The sequence below is a fragment of the Triturus cristatus genome, chromosome 8 (genome assembly GCF_964204655.1).
Source record: "Triturus cristatus chromosome 8, aTriCri1.1, whole genome shotgun sequence".
NCBI lineage: Eukaryota > Metazoa > Chordata > Amphibia > Caudata > Salamandridae > Triturus > Triturus cristatus.
In genome coordinates this window covers 243,155,225-243,175,251 of record NC_140591.1, presented here as the reverse complement: position 1 = coordinate 243,175,251, position 20,027 = coordinate 243,155,225, and the positions used below count along the sequence as shown (strand labels likewise).

Genomic DNA, 20,027 nt, shown 5'->3' with positions numbered 1-20,027 from the left:
TACCTACGTGGTAGATCTTAAGACCCCCAGGCAGCCCCATCGGGTGCTCCATGTCAACCGCCTCAAGCCTCACCAAGAGAGACCCGAGGTCACGTTAATGATGGTGACTGATGGGTCAGAGGAAGAGGACAGTGAACCTCTTCCCGATCTGTTTGCGTCCCGAGAGAAGGATGGATCGGTGGAGGGAGTGATCCTTTCACCGTCACTAACTCCTGAACAACGGAAGGACTGTCGCCAGGTACTGGAGCAGTTTGCTTCCTTGTTCTCCCTTATTCCGGGAAGGACTCATCTGTGTACCCATGATGTGGACACAGGGGACAGCCCACCTGTGAAGTCCAAGTCCTACCGACTGTCGGATAAGGTGAAGGCTAGCATCCATGAGGAAGTTACCAAGATGCTAGAGCTAGGAGTAATTGAGCCTTCAGGAAGTCCTTGGTCCAGTCCGGTGGTACTGGTACCCAAAGCTGCCCCACCGGGCACTACCCCAGAACTCCGGTTCTGTGTGGATTACAGAGGACTGAATTCAGTGACAAAGACAGATGCTCATCCTATCCCGAGAGCGGATGAGCTCATTGACCGGTTGGGAGCTGCCCAATATCTCAGTACCTTTGACCTCACATCTGGGTACTGGCAGATTTCCCTAACGGATGGAGCCAAGGAAAGGTCAGCCTTCTCCACACCCGAGGGTCACTACCAGTTCTGTGTGATGCCCTTCGGGCTCAAGAACGCCCCTGCTACGTTCCAGCGATTGGTGAACCAGGTCCTCTCTGGAATGGAAGCCTTTTCAGTTGCGTACCTGGATGACATTGCTGTCTTCAGCCGCGACTGGGAGGACCATCTGAGTCACCTTCAGGCCGTTCTTCAGGCTTTGCAGCAGGCAGGTCTGACGATCAAGGCCAGTAAGTGCCAGATCGGGCAGGGGTCGGTAGTGTACCTCGGTCACTTGGTGGGTCGGGGCAAGGTGCAACCCCTCCAGGCCAAGATCGAAACCATCATGGCCTGGGAACCCCCCAAGACTCAGACAGAGGTTCGGGCCTTCTTGGGCCTCACTGGTTACTACCGACGCTTTGTCAAGGGATACGGTACCATCGTAGCCCCCTTGACTGAGCTCACTTCCAAAAAGCACCCTCGACGGGTGATCTGGACCGAGGGATGTCAACAAGCTTTTGACACCTTGAAAAAGGCCATGTGTGCGGCACCTGTTCTCAAGGCCCCTGACTTTGCTAAGGAGTTCATCGTCCAGACGGACGCGTCGGAGCACGGTATTGGAGCAGTGCTGTCGCAACTTAATGATGAGGGTCTAGACCAACCGGTGGTTTTCCTATCTAGGAGACTACTCCCCCGGGAGCAGAGGTGGAGTGCAATTGAGAGGGAAGCTTTTGCGGTGGTGTGGGCTCTGAAGAAGCTGCGGCCATACCTGTTTGGCTCGCACTTCCTGGTTCAAACCGACCACCGGCCCCTCAGGTGGCTGATGCAAATGAGGGGCGAGAATCCCAAGCTGTTGAGGTGGTCCATTTCCCTACAGGGGATGGACTTTAGGGTGGAACATCGCCCAGGAGTGGACCACGCCAATGCTGACGGTCTCTCCAGGTATTTCCGCCTTAGTGAAGAGGACTCCCAAGGGGTTGGGTAGCTCTCCCCACTTTCAGCTGGGGGGGACGCGTGTTAGACCTGTCAGCCCATTGGCAGTTCCCTCCTCATGTTATTATTTTTGTCCCTTGTCCCCTTCTCATTTTTTCTGTCTACTAAACTTTTTTTTGGGTACTGATGTAGAGGTTCTGGGCGCCTTTTTCCCCTTACAAAGGGGCAAGGTGCTCCACTGAGGTAAATAAAGGAGAAGGGTAGGATTCACAAAATGGTGGCTCCAACTGTCACCTCAGCACCCGGGCCATGACTGCCATGGGAGCTTCCAGAACCTTCTGGACCCCTCTGGCAAGTCCAGCCCAAGGTGATAAATAGAGGTGGCAGGAGGGCGGCCATTTTAGAATCAAGCTGGGCTGTGGAGTAGGCAGGAGTGAGGCACCTGAGTGGTGAGGTGATTGCGCGGGAAGGGGAGAGGACAGACCCTAGGGTCTGCGCGAACCCCCCTACCTAGTTGACATCACACTCTATCATTTGACCGATCCCTGCACTCAGCCATCGACCCTGGGAGGCATTGTGTTCTGGTTAAGGATCCCTAACGTAACCTGGAGGCCTGAAGAGGGATACCGGGTGGGAATTGCAATTGGAACTGCCTAGACCTCCCTGGATGACATTTGGGAATCCAAAACTTCCCCCCAGTGGTGACAGCGACAGCGCCCCATCGTGGACTTCAAGGCAGGGAGCTGGGCTAAATATACCCCGGGCTAATGGTCCTGCCCATCTGAACTGCTGTGAACCAAGCCCCTTAAATCATTGCCTGCCCGCCTGGCTGAACTAAGTTCCTCACCTTCGTGTATGTGAGGCATGGGCCTATCTGTGAGATCCCGGTGGAGTCCTGAGGGATCAGTGAAGGCTGGCGGGGTGCTTGGACTCTCTGATGGGGCATCACGCGCATCAGCTGAGTGTAGAGCTGATATCGCGACGATCAATCGTTTGAAGCGGCGGCCAGGAAACTGACGGGCTGTGAAGCCACCCCCCCGGGTCACGTGTGCCGGACCAACAGACAAGCGCCGCCCTTCCAGCAGCAGGGTGATGAGGCCGCACCCCCCCACGAGTTGTGCAGCGAGTGGGAGAGCCTGACGAAATCAGGGCCGCGCCCCCCGCAGGTCGCGCTGCAGTCGGCAGCGGCGGGAGCGCTTGTCGAGTGAGAGAGCCTGACGGAGTCAGGGCCGCGCCCCCGCAGATCGCGCTGCAGTCGGCAGTGGCGGGTGCGCTTGTCAAGTGTAAAAAGCAGGAAGCGTCGAGGGACGGCCCGTGGCCTCAGAGGACCTCCGCTGTAAGCGCCGGGTGAGGTATTTCAGCGGGGAGGTGCCTAGGGAGACGCCCCCTAACCGGATGACAGCAATTCCTCTTCAGTTGTAAGGACAGCCATCTGGGAACTGGTTCCTCTTGTGCAGGATTGTGCCCTACTACGCGCAGGTCGATCAGCGCGACTACAGTAAGCCGGGTATCCCGGGAGGGGGGAGGTCAATTCCTGGGGGACACCAGCACTCGGACTGGCACGAAGAAGGTGGCTGGAACTAACTATTGGGGAATACAGTCCTGTGCTCAGTGTGGGGAGGGGAAGTCTCTCAGCCAGCAATAATTGGGGATTGTATCTCTTTCTCTTGCTAATTGTGGTGGGATAAGCTAAAAAGGGCGACTCCAAGATTACAGTATTGTTTGGAGTGAATTGTTATTTCCTCTGCAAGTTTAAGTTACATTAAGGACATGTGGAATTGAGTAAGATAAGTTTACCTAGAACCGTAACGTACAGGTTTGACCTTAGACATTAGAGAGAGGTCCTTAAGCAAATGAAATGAACTGGTTCCAATTGTAACGTCAAAGTGAAAATTGAATCCTGAACAGAAAAGAAATGTTATAAAGTACAGTAACTTTTGTGAAAAAAAATCGGTGTAGTGTTCTTTTTGAGTGATGTGGCGCAGGATTGCGAGTTGAGTGGGATGCAGGCCTGAAAAAGCCAAATGGAGTGTTGAGCCAAGTGACCTGAGCCAAGCTACCCCCTTAGACGTAGGTCTAACAGTGGATCAGCGTGTACACTGAGCATCATCCCCTTTAAATCAACTGCTAGAATGTTCCTTAAAAGTGCCAAAAGATCGAAGGTACGACTGATAAAACGTAGACAAAAAGAGTACAGCCTGAGCGTAATCCACACTAAATAAAATGGTGCCACAAGTCGTCTGCAGTTCCAAATGACTAATCATGCGACGGTAAACTGTGTAACGAGTCAGCAGCTTCCTGAAAGTAGAATAGTCATAAAATAAGGCATGTTACGCGCAAAGGGGAAGTTAAGGTCACCCCAAGAGTTCTCGGCGACAATGTATGCAATTGCATTGTTCGCGCAGTGAGGGGATAATCGTGAGGGCAAATGAAACACCAGAACTAATCTGAAGGCCGAATCTACAAAAACCACATAGTACTCACACAGTCTAAAATATGTCCACTCTCGTCTCTGCGGTCCCAATAAATGATGCTAAAGCAGACGTCTCTCTCAATGTAAATAAAGGCCCTGGTGACGTCAAGGTGTCATCACTGTGCCGGAAGTGAAATGGAAAAAGGCTTGCAAGTGAAGAGACAAAATGTGTTTGAACGCTGAACGGGACCGTCTGATAAATGCTAGGCCAAGAGTGCAAAGAACATGTAATAAACTAAAATTCAATCTCTTCGTGTGAGGTCATCTAATCTCGAATTTAAGTCTACCTCTGTGTATCATTGAAGAGACCCTTTCGATGTATACTGTGCAGACCTTAAAATTATTGACCAAGGGGTCGGGGAATCTCACAAGATCCATCTATGTCCTGAAGATGGCCTCATTGATACATTCCAACGGAGACCGAAACATCGACGTATAACCCATTCTTCCTTTTAGTTATTGTCAAATTAAATTACTTTGAGTCTTGAATCCTATGTCTAGGATTGATTCAATTTCTGATTCCTTGGAGATGGGTATTTCTATATTGATGGCTAGTATATTTCCATTGTTGATTCCTCTCTGATTTCTGTAATCAATGTATGTGAGAATTGTTTGCTTTTGAACCCGTTTTTGGCATTTTGAATATAAATCAAATTATTTTTGGTACACCTGATTACTGTAATTAATATACTGAATAAATCTTGTGAGTTTCGATGTAATTATTATATGGTGTCATAGCTTGTCATTTTATTGGAGATACACTGAAGGATTTAAGAAAAACACCTTTTGAATGAATCCCTTCTAGGCAGCTTTACTTGTTTAACTTTTAGAAAGTGGGCATTCCTCTTTACTTACTGCTCTTTGTGCCTGACAGCCTGTCTCCAATACACCTCTGGGTTGGGTGACAGCTACATTTCGTTCATACCCCTAAACAGCCTAAAACATAGGAAGGGCTGGGTAAGACTGAGAACTCATCTGCATGTATATGAATTCTGATAGCCTTCCTGGGCAGGAAGGGGGAGAGGTGGCTCACACTTACATCTGAATAAGCTGTCTCCAGTCCTCACACAAAGCACTGATTTACCCTCCAGGGTTCGCCTGGCAGACAGGACTGGGTTGAAAGTGATTCTTGCGCACTTCAGCGAGTTTCTATAAAGTCACCCCTTACACCGCAGGCACTTTTGAGTATAAGTACTCGGTCTCTGACCCCCTAAATTCCGTCACTTCTGGATCTTGAACTGAACCTTTGTCAGAAGGACTCCTGTGCTGCTTAAAGGGCTAAACTAGACTCTTTTTCTGGAAGGACTGCTTTCCTGTTTGTTGCCCTGTTGCCTGCTGCTCCTTGCTTTTACTGGAAGTGGAGCTGGCCTCTGCTTTCCCTCCAAGTGGCATGCCATCTGTTTTCTGAAGTCTCAGGAACACAAAAAACGTCCTGCAATTCTGCTGGTGTTGCTGGAATTTGCCTTCTGCGAGTCCTTCACTTGCCTGAGGTGCCCTCTCTGAGCACTGGTCCTCAGAAGTGGGTTCTGCAGCTGCTTTCATCACCTACGCTCCTCGACCCCTGAAATCAAGCTTTTGGGCTTTTCGTGACCGCAAACAAGCTTGTTTGCACTGGGACTGTGCCGCTCGCTTGGACGATATCCAACCCGGACTCTATTGCAGTTGGCCTCAACTTTGGATTTACCCTGGTCTAGGGCAGCCTAAAGTAATCTTTTGGCACTATTGACTTCTAACCACTGTTTTTAGATAATTCTTTAAAAATTCTTAACTTCGGTTCGACTTATGGGATTTTTGTTGTGTTTTGCTCTTGTTTTATTGATGAAAATATAATTTATATTTTTAAACCCGTGTGGGGTCATTTTGTGGTGTATTGATTGTGTTACTGTGTGCGTGTGTTGCACACATACTTTACACATTGCATTTGTAGATCAGCCTGACTGCTCTGTGCCACGCTACCAGAAGGTGAGTAAAGGTTATCTTATTATGCATCGAGCTTACCCTGACTAGAGTTGTGGTTCCTGCCTGTCATGGGTGCATACCTCAGCCAACCAGGAATCCCATTTGTAACATTCCCCCTTCAAAGTGCAGATGGCATGCCGTCTGCACTGTAAAACATGGAGCTACTTTTAAGCAGCCACTCCAAATTTCACTTGAATGCACTGACCCGAGGGCAGTGCGAGCTAGCGGCAGACCCGGGGACTGCACATTCTCTGTAATAGAGGGCACTGTCCCTGTTTGTGCCCGGCACACCTTTTGGAACGTGTGCTGTTGAGCAAACAGGAAAAATGCACCATATAACATTACTTGCTTCCAGCACAAGCGCTACCAAGTTTTTACCTGTAATAATTTGTGACCCATACTACTTGGCAGATTGTTCTAGTTACGGATATGAAATACAAAAATATAAAGAACCCTAGCATACTGGTATTACAGGACATTATCTGACTCCAGCACTCCGAGTAAAAACACGACACAGCCAGATACTCGCCATGTTGTTGGTTGTTGATTGGTATGTGTGAAAGATCTTCCTTGGCGACTTGAATATCATCACAACTTTCTTGACAGCTTTCTGCCACTTGCACCACATCCATGCCAGCTTTTCTGGACATCAACATGGGATTAATGTACATACCATGAATCTAAATGGGAATCCTTTACTCGAATGTAAGTGGCTCAAACTTTGACGCATGAACTATAGGTTGACTGGCACCAAATGACCTTTTCTACCATTGCACTTTACTCCTGCTCAAACGTCTGTCTGGAACCATCTTTAGCTACTTTGCCACCCCTTAGACCCCGCCACAGAACTGTGTCATGGTGTCACCTGTTTTTTCAGTGTTATTAGCTTCTGTTTCTGTCGTCCCACACGTAAGTCACATTTTAAAGTTAAGAAGAAGCATAAAAAAACGTTTTAAACTGTTCATTTACACCCTCGTTCAAGCTGGTATGGCCGGTGCTTCACTGCACCCTTACTGATAAGCATCTTTTTATGTTAACTAAATTCTGAGATGTCCTTTTAGTGGGGAGCCCAGCCATTATCAGAACAATAAGCACATGTGTGCATTACAGCGCCTTTTTAAGACTTACCATCTTTTGGCGCATGTCGAATAAACATTCACCTGATTTTGTAGCCTGTTTAAGCAGCTTGTTTACTTCACATCTTCCTCTGCTTTGTGGCCTTTCTTGCAGCTGGGGAAGATCTTGCGAGGCCCATTCATGAAGTTCGTGGCCCACGCCGCCTCCTTCACCATTTTCCTCGGTTTGCTGGTCATGAACGCAGCTGACAGATTCGAAGGCACCAAACTACGGCCTAATGAAACTAACAACGACAACTCCAAACAGCTGTTCAGGATGAAAACCTCCAGCTTCTCGTGGATGGAGCTGCTCATCATCTCCTGGGTAATAGGTAAAGGCTGCCCTTCTGCTAGCATTTGCTCCTCAGCCGTCTGTGATGACTGTCACTCCTCCTGCACGCTTGACTGCACGCAGAACACTTTATAATGGGCGCCGGTCCTCTTATGTGTTTGTTCGCCGCACATTGAGAACATCGAAAACAATCAAATAGCTGTTTCACACACTCCACAGTACACAAGAAATTAGCATGAATGAATGGAAAGAGATTCTTTTCACACGAGGAAGATTGCCTTCTTGTTATATATAATTCTCGTCTGCGCTCTGTTTTTTTGCAATTTGCAGCAGTTTGCAGCTGCAGGCAATTAGTGACTCGACGTTGCATCTGACTAAAACAGAAATAGTTTCTTATTAGACACGTCTTAAAATACCATGCGGTTTCTCACCTGTTCTCTTTCATTTTTTTTAACACGTCTGTTTACAGCAGGTGACACGCTGCTGTCTCTCACAGAAGCTTCTGAGAAAGGGCACGTTTTGGGCTAGTGTATTTTTCGCTGTATAGGTTTAGTAATTTGTCATTTGTGTACATGCAACGGACTAAGCACAGAAGAGGACATATTTTAAGCATGGTAGTTGGTGGCAAGGCCGTTATTAGCATTACAGGCCCCCGAGCAAAGCAGCGCACTGGGCCCTGCCTACACAACCACTCACAGGAATAAAAATGTTTTACGGAAAATGAGTGTTACATTCTGTTCTGCATGGGGCCCCTATGCTCGTGGGGCCATCTGGTCTGCATGGGGCCCCCATATGATCGCAGGGCCACTGGGCAAATGCCCAGCGTGCCCATGCAATAAGATGCCACTGGTTGGTGGCGTGTTTTACATCCAAATCTCTCAGTATACCACCCAATTTCCTTTCTCACGTTGTCCAGCTCCCTCCTTTATTCACAGGCACACTTCTATGGCTTGCTGGATGTTGACTTGGCTGCCAGTGCTACATTTGTGCATGCATTGCCACTGATAGGCCAACGTTTTGTGTTGTCAGACTTTGACCAAGAGCAGGAGAGAGAAGGCAGAAAAGTGATAAAGAAGGAGTAAGATAGAAACAGAGTGAATAAGGAAATGAGGGAGTATTAAAAAGAACCTTCAGGATTGAGGTAAAAAGACAAGCAATGTATGGTGGGGGAAGAAAGAGGCATGGGGTGGAATACATACACGGCTACCTTAGAATTCACCAGCACCAGTGGCGCTCTCCTAAGAAAAATTGGACCCTTAAGTACAGTTGATAGTGGCAGTCCCACTCTGCAAGGAGGAAATGTGCCTAGTTGCTTGGGACAGAGGTAGGAAATTGCTGCTTGGTGTAGAGATGTAAAATCGCTCCCTTTTTACTACCCATCCATTGGCTCATCTTCAGCTAATCAAATATCTCTGTCTGGGACAGAGTGTTAGGTGAGCTTTTGGCTTTCTGGTGCCTGGTGTCTTAGCCGGTGTTGTGGCTTGGTTGACTAATACGTCCTTGTAGGGGCCACAGGTTCAAGTCCTGGGGTCCACTCAGCCTTTCATCCTTCGGAGGCCGATAAAATGAGTACCGTTGAGTTGGTCAACAAGAAACATCTGTTATTCAGCAGCCAAGATGCATACGGGTAAATGTACACTTTATAAATACATGATATGGTGTGACCCTCTTTCTAAACTGAATTTCTGACATATTTATCTCGGTAGGAAGATTAATCACCATTAAAGACTGTGGGGCGTACTTAGAATGGGGTTGTCGGTGTACTCTTAAAACGTGGCCGATATCTACTGTTGAAGGCAAAATAGCTCCTATGATGGAAATGAATGTATAGGAATTACCAGGGGAACTCTCTCAAGTTTCTTTTCCACATCTGATGTGAATTCGATTTAAGCGAACAAGGCGCATTTCATTTATATTCTCCCTGTTTAGGGTTAAATGAGGGACAAGGGGGAGGAGGGGGGGGGGGGGGGTTCCCGTTCATTTTGTCACATGTGAAAATCCCTTTGCCTGTTTTCTTATTTTTTATATTGCACTTTACATTTTACCTGCAACAGTAAATTTCATGATACATGGTACAGTTTGATAACTTCCAAACTAGCGAGGCAAGCCACAGAGAGCTGCGTGGAAATGTACACACTGAGCGCCCCGCCAGTAGTGCAGATGCCTTCCTGGTCAATCCACTGATTCCAGCTGACCACCCAGAAGCCGTCGGTCACCGGCAGGCACAAAGCTTTTCACGGGAAACAGTTCTCTAATGAAGATTTATTGAAGAAAGCCAGTCTCAGAGCTGCCAAGGTTTGAGATTGTGTATGTGTAACATTTTTATGGTTTCAGTGAACTTATGAGTGACATTCAACGACCAGGTTTGTGACACTTAGAGTGACACTTTCACGTGAGCAAAATCAAACAGTGAAGTCCATTGCACATCCTTCTCACATCATTGCACATGATTTTACACCTCATGTGACCACCACAGCTGAGTACCTTGCAGTACCACGGACAATGTATAACATTCAATCGTTTCTCCGAGCAGTCAGTGTAAAATTGCCGGGCCATTGTAACTTGGCTACATAAACACCTTTTATCACAACTTAATAGTTGGAATTCCAACTCCTGACCACCATCTATACAGTACTAGCACATTAGTATGCTTTCAGTCTCAAACGTCACAATGACAGGCATCCCTGGATCACTCACTCAGGGCCGGCATTAGCACAGGTGGCCCCCGGCACTACAATGACCACCTTCCCCACAGGTTCCCTCACTATCACTCTCCACCAGTTCCCCTTATCGCTCTACCGCCACCCTCTCGCATCCATTTCATTTGCTTTTACAGCACTACCCATACTGCGCAATTTACTTCACACACACATTATGCAGATGCAATGAATCATCTATGAGTAAATCAGTCTAGGAAATGATACTCAACACAAAGAGGATTGCAAGATGTAGGAATCACATCATCCATACTAGAGGCCATATGCTAGGAGTGTTTGACTGGAGAAGCACAAACGCAGGATTTAATACCAGCCAAAGTCATCAGGAATCGATTGGCTTTGCAAATAGGAATGCATTCCTGCACAAAGAAACCCATTTTAGCAAGATTAGAATGATGAAAGACTGGGGAACAACAGAACATTCTAACCTAAACCATGCAGTTTGCATGCATCTGATGAAAGTTTATAGGTCACTGTGTTAATAGCTGATTGCAACTTATGAACTGCAAGTATCAAAAGGACCTCTGTGACAAAAGCAGTAACCCACTGCGCTAGCTGCATAAAATACAGTTCCATCTGCATAGTAATCTGCAGTAGGCATTTAATGAACCTGTCTGTGCTAGTTTAGTCAAAACTGCCACTAAAACTCTGATCTCTCTTCAGTAGGAAAATGAATCACTACTGTTAGCTCATTCCTGCGTGGACATTTCTATTGTTTCCTGAAAACTGCTGGACATACAACTCTGCGGAGTGATTTCCACAGTGGCACCCAAGAGCTCAGCGCCAGGTGCAGCTGCAAACTATCCTCATATATGATCGCCCTAAAAGTCGACCCATCCACAGCATTAGTAGTGCTGCCTTGCCCCACGGTCGGCGCTCTGCAGTATGAACTACTCTCTGTCCAGTTAAGTTGACTGACTGCAGTGACACTTCCATAAGCACTTAGCAACATTAAACTGCACCAGTGAGAGAGATTCTGGTGCTCGGCCCCAGCCCCCATTTAACCCCACCTTCTGTGTACATTCAAGTCATTTCTGCCTGAGAGAGAGCTCCGATGCCTTCAGAGAGCCAGTGCTGTCACGATGCGTCCGTGTGTGCCTTTTGAGCAGCAGGCTGCAGCTCACCCGCTCCACAGGCAGCATAATACAGAGCATGTCAACACTGACACACCAGTGGGGTGGGGCTGCCCGCCAGATACACCTATGGCACCGCCGCCAGAGGGGAAACAGCGTTTATAATACTGTTTCCACAACTCGATACCATTACCATGCGGTCGTTAGAATGACCACGTTGTTACCACGCATACAATTACATCACAAGTAATTTCAACGACTTGCTGTGGGTGATGCACTGGTATTGGATTTAAAATCCAACACCTTCCCTGCTGTTGCACAAACTGGCGTAGGAAAAGTAAATAATACTATTCCTAAGTCCAGCCCGCCCCTACAGCAAGTCGTTGTAATGACTTGCGATGTAATGGAATGCGTTCTAACAACGCGGTCGTTGTAACAACTGCATTGTAATGGCATCCATCTAAAAATCTTATTATTATAGGTGATACTAAATTCCGATAGGACATACGATTTTAATGGCCTAAAGAGCCTTTTAATGCCATATTTATAGGAATTTTAAAAGTGATTCAATCATTGTTCTTAATGTATCTCATATAGTATTTTACGAAATTGCATGTTTGTATTTGTGTCTTTTATGATTGCAAAACATCGAATAAAGACTATTTTGATGATGATGATGGTAATGGCATGCAATGTATTTGCATGAGTTGTAAACAGCCATATTCTCGTCAGAGCTCCTGAAGGTGCTGCTCAGGGGAGTGTTTGGGGGTGTTACACCCCACTAAAAAGATATTGTGTAGAAAATAGTTGGATGCAAGTGCTTTCAGTTGGGCACAATCAAGTGTCTGTCAGAATTCACCTGGGATTTTTAAATGCTCACACTGACAAAAATACACACATACACTCTCTGTCTCTGTTGTGAAGGCCTTGAAAATGATAATTCGTTTAAAAAAGTTTGTGTTTTAAACGCTCCTAACAATCCGCCTTTCTCTCACTTTCCACTGTCCCTTAGGCCCCCTAAGGTCCTTGCTTCCAATATAATGTGTTTCAACAAGATATCCCAGCGTTATTGGTGGGTAATCTGAAGCTCACACCTCCTCCCCCCTAGTCGTATTGACCAAGCTACACCCCTGGTGCTGCTTGTATGAAACCCAAAGAGTTCATAATGTTCTGGAGCCAAGACCCAAAAAGTTTCGGACAAGCTTACTAGGTCTCCGCTATATAAACCGTCTCCTAATCTTTACCCTGAACTAACTCCACCATTACAGCCACAAACAAGGTATAATGGTAGTCCTGCAGGCTACACAACCCCCTGGGATCCCCACCTAGACCTCTCTACAAACAGCACTCACAGTCCAAAGAATAAATACCCATGACCCAAACCATCCTCCAGATAAAGAACAGGACAAAGAAACAACAACTCAGACAGGTCCTGAAAATGTTCAAACATTCTCACAGAATGATAATGTAGTTTGTCAGTGCCCAACACAAAATCCCCCGCAAATCATATCAACGACCACTTGCATTTACTCAGGAAAATATAGATTGGGTATCGAAGAAAGTCACCACATTCCTACTCACCCTTTGGGAAGATGTACACACCCACTACAAAGTGCACAAACTACCCAGCCAGCAGAAAACCCATCTATAACAACAGAATCATAACTCCCCGAGACAATAAGCTTCACAGGCCGAGAAGATCAAACAATCACCTCTCAGAACATTCTGCTATGATACTATCAGGACGCACAGAAAGCCTCACATCTTGCACTATTGCAGATCAGCTACAAAACACGCGGTGGATATAGCAGATGTGATCTTAACACATGATCTAGGCATTCTATTGAACTGAAACAGGGCTAAACCCAGTGGCAGCCCAAATTCTAGACATTCTCATTTCCCACAAATGTTGACATCTTACTTCTAGATCGCACACTGCAGCAGGGGGGAGGTCACGCTATAATCCTAAGAAACTCCCTAACCCTAAACTCACTGTCACTAGTAATCACATCATTGTTTGAGCTTTTGGGTGCTGAAATCAAGCTTGAAAAGAAACTGCTGGTAAAAACACTCCTGTTATACCATCCACTGGGGAACAACACAGTCTTCCTGGAGCAATTCATGGAGACTATCACAACCAACGCTACCTCAGACTTGAATACAACAATATTAGGAGATTTCAACCTGCATTAGAACAACGACAATGACCTGACAGTGTTTGCACGCAGTAACCTGCTCCAGGATCTCAACATGATTCAAGCATGAAACGGACCAACTCACAACAAAGGTACCACACTTGACCTCATCATTGCCAAACTGGTATCAGTAAATCTGATAGATATAACCCCAACTGACTGGTCTGCCCACCATCAACTTGTTTTCCAGATGTATACACAAGAAACTAAAATCAAGGTTCAAACGAGAAGGGAGAAAACCTAGATGAGGGACCGCAGCCTCATAAACAGAACTGAAATGGTAGGACTGTGCCAATCCTCTTTAGAACCTAGGACTGATCAAACATCAGTCATGAACCGACGCACCACTACAACAGCAGTATGACCGACATAGTCCTGAAGGCTGCTCTGTTACATCTAAAAAGTCAAAGGAAAAAATATGCAGTACCATGGTTCAACCGAAACATAAACAATGAAAGAAGAAAATTAAGACATTTGGAAAGACCTTGGAGGAAGGATTAAACACCACCCATCTTGAACAGTTGAGAAGGCACACAAGAAGGCTATCTTGAATGCCAAAGCATCAGTGATCAGATCTCAACTAGACAGAGCGAAGACCAGGCCCAAAAATCTTTTTGACATAATAAAATAACAACCAAGAAAACTAGAAGAAGCCAAAACTGCTAACAACTCAATGGACATCTGCAACAATTTCTCCACTTTCTTCAAAGAAAAACTAACGTCCATAAGCAACTCTATTCACAGCCAAGCTGGTACCTAACCTAGAGAATCCATAAACCCCACTCTCACAGCATACAACAAGAATTCTGTCCAACACTCACCAACGGTCCTAGGTAAAAACAGAAAATTCTGGAACAGCTTCAGATCTCTATCTGAGGAGGAAATCCAGAGAACAATGCTGTTAATGAATCCTACCGCACATTTTGATGACCTCATTCCCTCCCACCTACTGAAAGAGATACTCCAATCACCAGTCACTCCCTCATGCACAAAAATCGTAAACACATCTATCCAATAAGGATCCCTTTCAGAATGCCTGAAGATGGGCCAAGTATTCTCTCTTGGGATTGTTAGGAGCCGTCCTTAACTGGTTCACCTCCTTCTTGCAGAACCGTCAACAGAGAGTCAAAATCTGCACCACAATATCTGATGTAGGATACATCGACAGGAGCGTTCCACAAGGATCTACAATCTCACCAACACTCTTCAATTTATACATGTATGTTCATGATACTCAGCTATACATCAAAATCTCCTCTCATGAGAATATCCAGAGACTGGATGACACCATGAAGAAAACACTGGATTGGCTGGCACACAACCTGCTAAAACTCAACCAGACAAAAAGTCATTTTTCTTCTCCCCTCTCCTTAAATCTCCTCAACCACAACATTGCTCTCTTAATCTCAAATCGCTAAACTATACCCCAACCACCTGCGACTCCATAAAATCACTAGGCATCACACTAGACTCTAATTTAAACATGTAAGCCCACATACAAGCTGCAACAGGAAGTGTCAACCTACATCTGCTCCTGCTAAGAAAACTAAAACCCTCATACCGCTAGGTTCAATCAAAAGTGCTCTCAAGACTGGATTATGGGAACGCCTCACTCATAGGTCTACCGAAAGCCAGCCTAGCTCCAATGAAGGCAACAATAGATGCAGCAGCAAGATTGTAAACAGGTATACATTGGAATGACCACATCTCTCCATCACTCAGAACCCTCAACTGGCTCCCAGTTGATGCCAGGGTCCAACTGAAGGTGGCTTGCATAACACACCAAGCTCTTCATAACTCCAGTCTTCAATACATGGCGAATAGGATCAAGCTTTCAGGAGGTGAAAGGTATTTGAGAAGTGCAGTCCCTAATACTGGAATCACACAGATTCAAAATAAAGGAAAACACAAGGACACATTTTTAATGAATCTGCTCCAAAAATATGGAACTCTCTACCACCCTCAACAAGAGTAATTACCTCACTCAGGCTTTTCAAGAGGGAAGTTAACCCCTTCCCTGCAGGGGTAATTCCCCCACGGTGCGGGGGGGGGGCCCGCGGCGCCGCTGTGCTCGTGGCGAGCTAAGCTCGTCATGAGTCACAGTGGAGCTGTGCTCATGATGAGCTGAGCTCGTCACGACCCCGCCCACTGATTAATTCTCCCGCACAGGCAGGGAAGTAATCGTGCGTGGGCGGGCCGCGGCCGTTATGACGAGCTCAGCTCATCATGAGCACAGTTCCACTGTGACTCATGACGAGCTGAGCTCGTCATGAGAACGGAAGGGGTTAAAGCCATGCTACTAGAAAAACATGGACCTGAAGCGAACGGTTTTGAAACTGTTATTTGCCATATTTTACACTGCTTACTATTGTTCTATACTTTGCCATATGAACGCTACTTACATCATTCCTTATTTCATATTTTTATCCTATTGTTTTATACTTGCAACACGAATTTTGTACAGAATATCATATGTGACAGCTGTTTTAATGTACTGCAACTCTCTTTAGCTCGCTTGTTGTACAGCTCTCTGATACCACGATGTTCATGTTTGAGCTTTATAAAACATAATAAATAAAATAAATAAAAAGGATGGAAGAAAACAATAATACTTCTGGGACCGTACCACAGGCTGCTGAGTGTGTAAATGTATATAAGAATGGAGGAATAGCGATTCTTATTTGTCTTAACAACTTTCTGGCCAGAGAGAAGCTCTACGACCCGGCCAGGCCGGATAGAAAGAGGGCTGCTAAGGGTTGCCAGTTCTTCGTGCGCCCCGATCTCTGCCCCACTACTGTCGAGCGAAGGTGGCACCTTCACCAACTAATCACCCCATTTCAGTCAAAAGGGGCTCAGGCCTTTTTACTTTTTCCTTCAAAGCTTAAGGTTATATTTCAGGGCCAAGTTAAATATTTTCAATCTGAAGTTAAAGCCAAGGACTACCTGCACTCATTATAAGGGAGTGCATAGTTACACATGGGGTGAGGTTTAGGTGTTTTACAATGCAATGTAACAATTCATGGCCCTCTATCTGTTTTTTTTTTTTTTTTTTTTTTTTTACTGGGGGACTTTCTCCCTGTTTCTTCTTGGGTTGCCCTGGGTTGTCCTGGCTTTTTATAGCTTTCTTCTTAAAGTCCGATAAGCCTTTGTGTCTGTATTTCTTATACGCCCCTTTATTGGTTTTGCAAACTGTGTTTATGGCTTAAAAGAAAGGGGGGAAAAGTAGTCAGAAGCCAGAAAAGAAAGTAATCTATTTGGTTCCCCCCCCCCCCTTTTTTTTTTTTTTTTCCGGTGTGGCGATGGCCTTCAGGAGCTTGAGTCTTACCCGGATCCTCCATCACAAGGGCCTAGGCCCTGTTGCCCTATGTAGGGGTTGGAAGGGTTGGGGGTGGTGGGGTGGGGGGGGTAGCTCATCGTTGGGCCCTGGTGGGTGTTTTACTTGGGTGGGGGGACGTTTGGGTGGAGGAGCATTAAAAAAAGCTTGTGGTTCAACCTATTTGTTTGTAGTTTAGTAATTTATGCTGGATTTAATACAGGTAAAATATGTGTTTGTAGTGCTTTGAAGTTAGATGTTTATTACCATAGTGTAGGTATTTGTATTTATACTGAATGGCACAAGCAAAGATTAGGATAGCTTCCTGGAATATCTGCGGGCTAAATAATGGGAGGAAAAGGGCTCTATTTTCGAAGATGATTGCGGCCTTGCGGCTCGACCTGATATGTATTCAAGAGTCCCATCTTGCCTGGAACGAGCGGGGTATGCTTCGGATACCTGGATTCGAATTAATCTGCTGTTCGCGCCAAACATCCAAGATCAGGGGGGTGGCGGTCTTGTCACGACAGGGCCTTTGTACTTGTAGAAGGTCGAGTCATGATCGTGGAGGCAGGTGGGTGATTGCTGAGGTAACTTTAAGCGCCAGGTCTTACACAGTTTGTACGGTTTATGGGGCAAATTTAGATGACCCGGCTGTCCTGCACCATCTGAATACTGAGTTAGCTTTGTACCCATACCCTACTTTCTTTTTGTGGAGATTTGAATATCAATTTAGCTGCTAATTTTAATTTATCTGTGGACCAACCTTATTTTGGGAAAAAGCCTAGGGTGTTCCAGGCCCTACAAGTTTTGGTGCAAGAACATTCCTTGATAGATTGTTGGTATTTTCATAATCAATCATTAGATGGATTTACATACTATTCGGCTCCACACAATAAATTGTCCCGTTTAGATTACTTTTTTCTGTCCGATCAGCTGGTTATGTCATCGTCCATCTCACTTTACCCAAGGGTATTATCGGATCATAATCTACTTATTCTAGAATACATTCTGCCTCAGAAGGTCCCAGAATTTAGGGCCTGGACGTTTGAAAGGAAACTGCTGACAGAACAAGCTTACATAGATCATATGAGTTGCTGGATTAGGGAGTTTTTTGATTTCAATGTTGGTACAGCTTCTGAAAACATGGTATGGGATACATTTAAGGCGGCCATGAGGGGCGAGACGAAGAGTTTTTCTTTTTTTCGTCGAAAATTAGCCCAGCAACAAATTTATGAGCGCCTGGCAGAGCTAAGTACAGCAGAGACAGCATTGATTGAAGCTGTAAGAGCAGGAAAGGATATTACGCAAACCCAGGTAAAAATAGCTAAGACAAGGGCCTCTCTGTTGGAGTTTTTCGGCCAGGATCTAGCGGCCAAGTTTTTGCAATATCGCTCTGAGATGTTTGGTGAACGATCAGGCAGGGTTCTGGCAAAGAGGCTTCAGCAGAAGGGGCGGGCCAATCGTGTTACTAAGATACAGAACTCTCAGGGTCAGCTTCTTGAAACTCCGGAAGGGATCTTGGAAGTTTTCCATCAGTTTTATAAAAACTTATATAATGAAGCCAGCAATGATGTACTACATTCAGGCCAGCAGGCTGCAGCCTACCTAGCTAGCATACCAACCGCTCAACTTACAGACCATCAGAAGAGTACTCTTTCGGCCCCCATAGAATGGGAGGAGGTCGTGGCAGCAATTAGAGCACTGGCTAATGGTAAGGCAGCAGGTCCTGATGCAGTCCCTCTGGAGTTTTATAAACAGTTTATTCAGGAGATTCGTCGGGCCCTTCTCCCAGTTCTTAGGGCAGCACAATCAGGAAGTATTCCTGAGTCCTGGACCCTGACTAACATTATTCTGTTTAAGAATAAAGATAAACCCGAAATGGATCCCGCCTCATTCAGGCCTATCTCACTCATAAACTCTGACAATAAAATCTTTGCCAAGATCTTGTCATCCAGATTAGCAGCTATGATCACCCCCCTGGTCTCGCTACGACAGCATGGATTTATTCCAGGCAGAGATACAGTAAATCATGTATCCCGAGTAGTCGCGCTACTGGATTGGGCCCAGGCAACATCATCACCTGTAGGGGCGATCCTTTTGGAAGCTGAAAAAGTGTTCGACAGGGTCGCCTGGCCATTTCTCTGGGCGGTTCTTGATTGGAAGGGTCTAGGCCCTGAATTTATCCATGCAGTCCAATCTTTGTATATTTCCCCTAAAGCCACAGTTTCAGTTTCTGTGCTAGTATCCAAGTCATTTACAGTAGGAAGGGGCACTCATCAGGGCTGCCCCTGTTCTCCCTTGCTCTTTGCGCTTTATATAGAACCTTTTTTAAATTTAATTGAGAAAGCGCAGGACATTCATCCAGTCACGATCCACTCAACTGATTATAAGGTACTAGCTTATGCTGACGACATTGTCGTTGTGACCTCTGATGTTTCGTCTGCCTATACGGCTGTGAAATTTGAAATTTATAGCAGATCAGTACGGGGCCTATTCGGGTTACAAACTTAATGCTGCTAAGACTCAAGTGATTCAATCTGCAGCTATGTGGCCCTCAGATGTCCCGATAGTGCATTCTGCAAAATATCTGGGGGTATATATTACAGCGCATGTCAATAGTATTCCTGATCTAAATATTCTGCCAATAATCAACTCAGTTAAAACAACACTGACAAGGCTGGATAATCTCCATCTTTCCCTTTATGGCAGATGTAACGTTCTTAAAAGGCTGATACTGCCTAAATTCCTATATTTATTTAGAACAGTCCCCTTGGAGGTGCCCCAATCTAGCTTAGCTCTGGCAGACAGAATTTGCAGTAGGTTTCTTTGGGGTTATAAGCAGCCTAGGAGGGCGGCTAAATGGATGCTTTTGCCTTGCTCACGTGGTGGCTGGGGAGTTCCTAGCTTATTACTATATTCTTGGTCCTCGATGATTCAACATTTTGGCTTACCACTGCTGGGAGATGCCGCAGGCCCCTCTTTGGCTTGTAGGCCTTCAATTTTTGAAATCGGGCTGGGAGTAGATGCCAAACGAGTCTTAGTTCGGGTCCTAGAACCAAGCTATTATAAAAGAACTAGGTTTAAGGTTATTTGGTCCATGTTCTCGGTATGGCGCAAGGTTCGCCGGAAATTTTTAGTTCCTCATATTAATTTCTATACACCTCTCTCTGCAGCCCGGCTTCTGCCATTAGTTTTCCAGGACCAAGTCACTTTTAACTGGTCTGCCTTAGGAATAACAGTGCTCGGTAACCTTGGACATGAAGGGAGGTTGGCCTCTTTTACATGTCTAAAGGAGAGGCACATGCT

At 45.9% G+C, this 20,027-nt stretch overlaps 1 protein-coding gene across 1 annotated transcript in view; it reads left to right on the top strand.

The window, feature by feature from the left end:
* TRPC6 (transient receptor potential cation channel subfamily C member 6) overlaps positions 1 to 20,027 on the top strand; it is an 833,374-nt gene that overhangs the window by 594,006 nt on the left and 219,341 nt on the right. The window contains exon 5 of the mRNA XM_085624063.1: positions 7,244 to 7,460. Within this exon, the coding sequence (XP_085480189.1) occupies positions 7,244 to 7,460 (217 nt within the window). The remainder of the gene's footprint in view (positions 1 to 7,243; positions 7,461 to 20,027) is intronic.